The sequence below is a fragment of the Solanum dulcamara genome, chromosome 11 (assembly GCF_947179165.1).
Source record: "Solanum dulcamara chromosome 11, daSolDulc1.2, whole genome shotgun sequence".
NCBI classification, from domain to species: domain Eukaryota; kingdom Viridiplantae; phylum Streptophyta; class Magnoliopsida; order Solanales; family Solanaceae; genus Solanum; species Solanum dulcamara.
The window spans coordinates 36,921,173-36,927,846 of NC_077247.1; the positions used below are offsets into that span (position 1 = coordinate 36,921,173).

A 6,674-nucleotide genomic window follows, 5' to 3' on the forward strand; every position below is an offset into this window, starting at 1 on the left:
AAAAGGACTAAGAGCTGATCCTTGATGCAACCCCATCACCACTGGGAAGTGTTCTGAGTCCCCTCCTACTGTCCTTACCCTGGTTTTGGCTCCCTCGTACATGTCCTTGATCACCCTAATGTATGCCATAGGTACACCTTTAGCCTTCAAACATGTCCATAGTATTTCTCTTGGGACTTTATCATAAGCCTTTTCTAGGTCGATGAATACCATATGCAAGTCCCTCTTCCTCTCCCTATGCTGCTCCACCAGTCTCCTCATAAGATGGATGGCTTCTGTAGTTGAGCGTCCCGACATAAATCCAAACTGGTTCTCTGAAATAGACACGTCTCTCCTCACCCTCATCTCTACCACTCTTTCCCACAGTTTCATAGTATGACTTAGTAGCTTAATACCTCTATAGTTGTTGCAACTCTGGATATCCCCTTTATTTTTGTATAGAGGGATCATTATGCTCGACCTCCATTCTTCGGGCATCGTTGCCGTTTTAAAGATGACATTAAATAACCTAGTCAACCACTCCAAACCTACCGAACTCGTGCTCTTCCAAAATTCTCCAGGAATCTCGTCAGGTCCGGTTGCTCTTCCCCAGCGCATCCTACGAACGACACTCTTAACCTCCTCGACCTTAATACTCCTACAATACCCAAAATCGCAACGCCTCTCTGTATGTTCTAAATCTCCCAACACAAAGTCTCTGTCCCCTTCCTCATTCAAGAGTTTATGGAAATAGGACTGCCATCTCTGTTTAATGAGGGTCTCGTCTACCAATACTTTTCCATGCTCGTCCTTAATGCACTTCACTAGGTCCACATCGCGTGCCCTTCTCTCCCGCGCCCTGGCTAGCCTGAACAATTTTCTATCCCCACCTTTCTCTTCTAGTTCAGCATAAAGGCGTTCAAAAGCTGTTGTTTTTGCCGTCGAAACCGCCGACTTTGTTATCAGCATGTAAGCAACAACAATAAAAGGACAACTTCATTTAATTGAACATCAATATATATTCATATAGATAAATACAAAATCTAGTTTTCTTTACAAGGCCGGCCATTAAAAATTCAAAAAGAAAAAACAGCAAGCATAATGTACATAATGGACACAGTAGCTGGAATAGAATTAGCTATAGAATCTTGGAACCAGGAATGTGTATCCATTGCAACTGGAGTTCTATTTCACCACACTCAACATTCCTCAACCTAAGAAACGCGTTTTGGACAACCTTGCCATTTTCATACACAATACAGCTTTCTTCAGAATAGCAATTCTGCCGGTTAGGCATTATTCTGGAAATTATAACTCCATTGGGGATGTTCTTAAAGCATGTCGTCGTCCTTACTGCATCTATAAATGGTATAATGTCAATTTCTGCATCGCCCATTTTATCATCACGAGAAAATGTATCCTTGTCATAAACTTGCTGCAGATGACAGCAATAGAAACACAATAAGGTTCACTCTTCTGGGTATATTAATTTAAAAACAAGTCAGTATAAGCTATTGAAATCGTAGAGGTCATGTAGCACTAGCAATGTCATGGACAGGTTAAGCTGAATTTGGACAGATCAAAATTGGCTGACTTAAAAAATTGGTGGGTCATTAATGCGTTCAAAAGTTAGTTGGACTAAAATGGGATATTACCCCATGCATTTTATCTTCATCTGATTATTGTGTTGACACTTATGCGTCATTTGTTAGTTGGCTAAAGTTATATAGGTATTAGTAATACATGAATTAGTTATAAGGAATTTTATGTGAGGATTAGTTATGTATGGTTAAGTTAATCATGTATTACTTATTCATATATTAGTTATTCCATCGTCTATCCTGCATAAAATTATACATATATTCCTTCATAATTTATACATATATTAGTTATGCAGATTGCTAATGCAAACCTAACACCTTATTAATTTTATACATAGTCCTAACCAGCTACCAATTATGATATTCTTATGCTTCTCCTAACAAACAACCAAACTGTAACACCTCGCAACTCTACTCTATGGATTCGAACTATTTGTCGTAAGATTATCAACTTGGGTCGGATTATATAATACTTGTTCATATATGTTAAGGTCCATTCCTAAGTGTGAAAAGTGTATTGAATGTGGTTTAGAGTCATAATAAATTTCTAACACCAAGTCAAGTGCAAAGCTTTCCTACCGACTAAGTTTTTGCATAAATTTATATACGGGTCAACTTCAAACGACCATATTTCTCAAAGTATAAAGAGTTAGGTGTCCCACGACCTATCAAACTAAAGGTTTTTAAGTCTTCTTTTCAACTCCATCAAGTTTGCATCAATTTGAATTTGGAGTAAAAAATTATGACAATTTTACGAGAGACGCTACAAGTTGTCAGTGTCCGACGGGAAATGTGACGGCCCGTCAGACTTGGTCGTCACACTTAGGAAGAATGCTTGTTTTTTGCTCAATTATGACGGTCTAGGTGACGATCCGTCACTCGAGCAATGTTCCATCACTCAGATGACAACAGAACGGTAAATTTTGTCGATTTTGAGTTTCTAAAAGGTATTTTAGTCCTAAAACCTTTGGTGACTTAACTAAATGGCCTTAAATGTATAGAAAATCAGTTTTCATTATTAAACGCTCTCATTCTCAAAAAATTCTACGCTCAAGAACTTCAAAAACACCAAGGCTAGGGTTCATCTTTCAAGGATTTTCTTCAAGATTCATCACTAAGGTATGTAAGGCAATCTCCACGTCTGGGAACACCTTATTCTTCCCCACGAACTACATTTCTATGATTTCAAAGAATCCTCCATGAATGAATTAAGGTTAGGATAAAATTTCATATTCTCGAATTAACTTGAATCTTCATGAAACCCCAAGAACCCTGCATGAAAGTACTTCAATTTCTTGATAATTCTTTTACCCATGAATTTTTTTAGATTTTCTATATGAAATTACGAATGATTATTGTAAGAAGGAGTTCTTATCTTGAAAACTATTTTAATGATCTTCTTTATGACTTTTTAATGATTTCTTGAAGTTTTCTTAAAAAATCTTTTGTTATGAACACTAGAACTATGAATTACGAAAGTTCCCAAATGTGAGACCTTATAATGCTATCTTATGATTCTCTAACTTTATTATCATTATTATTATATGATATATGTCTCTCATGAATGCCAAGCTATGATACATGAAATGTAACCTTATGATGTGATGATATGAATGAAGTTTATGAACTATGGTCCTTGAATGTTATGAATATGAGACTTCGGGCTAACCCATGATCACATGAGCCTAAGGGAGCTAAATAGTTAACCGTGAAGGCATAAGTCTAAATGAAAAACACCTAAAACTACGTTTGCCTATGTAGGATAAGGTTCGTACCGTTGGTTCGGGCGACTCCTTTTTTATGCCCCTGGTAAGGGCTAGTTATGGATCCACATGGCATGCATACGTATGTCTCATACCCGGCAAGGCATGAAATGGCTTAGCTGATCAACCGAGATCAGATGTCATGGGCACACATGGAGGTTTATGTCGGTTACACTATTAGACTCCCATAATGAACTAAAATATGATGAAAGAAATATCCATAAGGTAGGTTGAACAACCTCATCTCTTAACCTTCCCATGTTTGACTATGACTATGTTAGTTGCTTCTATTGATTTGACATGTATGTTACGCTTCATTCCGCCATTTACTATTCCATATGTACTTACGTCCTTTTTGTTGGGGATGGTGCATCTTTTCATTGATGCAGACTCGGGTACACAGACACGACATCAGGCCACTCGCTAGGTCCATATCTTCTACTATTGGTGAGACCCTTTTTGTTTCTAGGGCTTAGTCTACATATTTTAGGAAGTTATTTTATTTTAAGGTATATAGGGGGCCTTGACCGGGTTGACATTATTTAGTAATGTTAGAGCCTTCATAGACAGATGAATAGTTATGTTACGTTTGGATCTTTGTTTTCTTTGACAATGGTTTTAAATTTCTATGACTCATGTTATGAAATCTGATCTCTTATGAAACTTATCTCTTCAAATGCTTTCAAATGTACTCTTCTGCTCATGTTTAGATGTATGCTCATGTCCAATGCCATGTTATGGGTACACTCGGGCGAGCAATGGCATCAGGTGCCGACCACGTCCTGGGTGTAGGCTCGGGATATAACACAAATGACACTAGAAAAAGTGCCAGTTGAAATTGGAAGCATAATTTACCTTCAAAGACTGAATTGATACAGTAAGTGTGGATATTTTCTGCTAAAGGCTATCATCTACTTGTCTTATTGTTTAGTTTCCTCTGGGTAAAGCAAAGTATATTTTAATTAATTTCATAATCAAACAAAATGAAGAAAATTAAATACCAGCTTGATTGGGAGAATAGGTTGAGCAATACATAGCGTTAAGTTTTCATTCCATTCAGGATTGACGTTCTTTTTCACCACTCTAGTCTTCAATTTCTGCTTCGAATAATATTAAACACAAAATTAACAAAACAATTTTAGTAAGAAACATTGCTGTAAGCACCATTTGGAACTCTATTTATTCAAGTTACTGAAAAACACACTATTGAAATTCATGATAAATTTTTGTATAAACTGAAAATGGTCTACAACTACACAAATCTCCGCTCCAGCCCCCCACCCCCCACCCCCACCCCCACCCCACAAAAAGAAAGATTCGATAAACAAGCTTTGGTTTTCTCGTCTTGCTTTACAGATAGGAAATTCTGAAAATTCCAGAATTTTGATTTGATTATTAAAAATAACAGAGAGAACTACTGAGCTTTGATGAAAAGATAATAATACTATGAAAGAGTCTCATTATCAGCGTCAGCAGTACGCAATTTTCAGTACACAAAATGGCCAAAGAAGGGAATTTTGAATACAAAGCAAATTTTATGTTATAATTTAAAAAAGGGGGAAAAATGAAATTACCTGTTTGCCCATTCTAACAACAACATAGGGATCGCTGCTTCTCAAGTCTCTAATGGCCAAATTGATGCCTCTAATGATACGGATTCTCAGAAGACCCAACTGATTCTCCATTGAAAACTTCAATTTTACACAAAATTGTAGTGGTTACTGTAAAAGCGGGTAGCTATATATAGTTGAAAGCCTTATTGGGTGTGGGGAATGGGCAGGAAGGTGAGTCCACAGAATTGTAGCTTCTCAAAAATGGAAGTGTGCTCGAGAAAGGAAACGCACTATGAATTATGATGTTAAGAAACATCTAGAATGCTTCTTTTCTAAAATATGCTGCTAAAAAATCTTCAACCGTGTATTTATACTGGTTTTATTTTTTTTGGTTTGATTTTCTATTCGGTATTTGAAGCTCACGTTGAAGTTCCGATTAAATTTGGATCGAACAGTTTAAGCCTTATCCGAAATAACGCATTCAATAAAATTTTCTCAATATTCAAAGCTCAAACTTGATTAAGAATAAAATAATTTCACCACTAAATCACAATTCATATTAATATATACTGATTTGATCTTTGGTTTGTCTGTACATGAGTATAAAAAATGAATTTTGACATAACGTAACTTCAAAGTTAACTTAGCATTTGGACATTCATATGAAATTATAATTTTAAATAACTATTTGAATATGTACTTTGAGATTATAATTCTAATTTTATATTTGAAATTCTCCAAAATAAATAATTTCAAATTTTTTTAGTATAAAACCTAATCATAAATATACTTTGTAAAAGAAAAAAACCATTTTAAATTTTACAAAAGAAGAATCATATTTAACATGAAAAAAAATAGATGCATCATGTGAAAAGATTATACTATTACTAGTTGTTATTATTATTGCCTAGTAGATTTTTATTTTATTTTTCTCCAAATGGGTTATTATTTATTTATTTATTAAAAAATAAAATCAATCCATAATACAAATCAGGCCTAAACGACCAGTTCAAAATGAAAAAAAAAAAAAAGGAAACTAAGGAAAACAACTAAACAGAAACCAGATAAAATCTGGACCAGCAAACGCCTCTTGATCTTCGTCGGACTTTCTCTCGCCTGAAAGGCTGCCATGGCGATCTCGGAGAAGGGAAGAGACACAAGAATCCAATCAAAACAACTTGAGAAACTGAACGAGCTTGGATAGATTTTTACACTACCAGAAACGAACATTTTTTAAATAAATTTCATCAAATTAGCTCGCTGGAAAAATGCATTGTGAAAAATAATTTTTTATTAAAATACTGGAAAACTTTTTAATGTTTTCTGTGAAAACACTACAACTTTTCTCTCTCTCTTGATTCAATTCAAATATTTTTTTTGTGAGAAGTTTCAACAAGAAAATAGTGACTTTTTAGTAGTGTTATAAAATTATGTGTACTTAAAAATTTATAATCACAAACTTTTATTTATAAAATAAATATGAAAATATGCAATTTATCAATGCGGCGTCTTGGTATATTCTTCTATCTTGTTTATAAAATATGATTTGTTCATTTGATAAAAATATGTAAGAATTAGGAATATTTGATAGTTTTCACAATTTGTAAGATTTTTATATTTATATAAAAAAAATAACTTAAAAAATTCATGTTGCATTTTCAAATAAAACTCCAATCTCATATAATATAAATTTAATTTTAAATCATAAATTTATATTGCATTGGTCGACTTAATTTAAGAGAATAAAGCAATATCAATTTGATTTCAAACTTCATAAA

General features: G+C 34.3%; 1 protein-coding gene across 2 annotated transcripts; it reads right to left on the reverse strand.

Moving 5' to 3' along the window:
* Positions 1–971: 971 nt before the first annotated feature.
* On the reverse strand, positions 972–5,242 carry LOC129875024 (protein C2-DOMAIN ABA-RELATED 2-like). 2 transcript variants are annotated; one of them, XM_055950456.1, is made up of 3 exons: positions 4,918–5,241; positions 4,345–4,440; positions 972–1,414 (listed from the first exon to the last, which is right to left on the reverse strand). In XM_055950456.1, the coding sequence occupies exons 1-3, from the start codon at positions 5,026–5,028 to the stop codon at positions 1,118–1,120; spliced, it is 504 nt and encodes a 167-aa protein (XP_055806431.1). In that variant the 5' UTR covers positions 5,029–5,241; the 3' UTR covers positions 972–1,117. The 2 variants fall into 2 exon arrangements, with proteins under 2 accessions (XP_055806431.1, XP_055806432.1); XM_055950457.1 differs by lacking the exon at positions 4,345–4,440 and having other exon boundaries at positions 4,918–5,242.
* Between the last annotated feature and the right edge of the window lie 1,432 nt (positions 5,243–6,674).

Bases quoted from the DNA above. Each gene is read 5' to 3' on its own strand.
- LOC129875024 (XM_055950456.1), bottom strand. From the start codon at position 5,028: ATGGAGAATCAGTTGGGTCTTCTGAGAATCCGTATCATTAGAGGCATC. The intron at 4,441-4,917 runs GTAATTTCATTT...TATTCGAAGCAG, and splicing joins TTGTTAGAATGGGCAAACAG to AAATTGAAGACTAGAGTGGT. The intron at 1,415-4,344 runs GTATTTAATTTT...TGTCATCTGCAG, and splicing joins CTATTCTCCCAATCAAGCTG to CAAGTTTATGACAAGGATAC.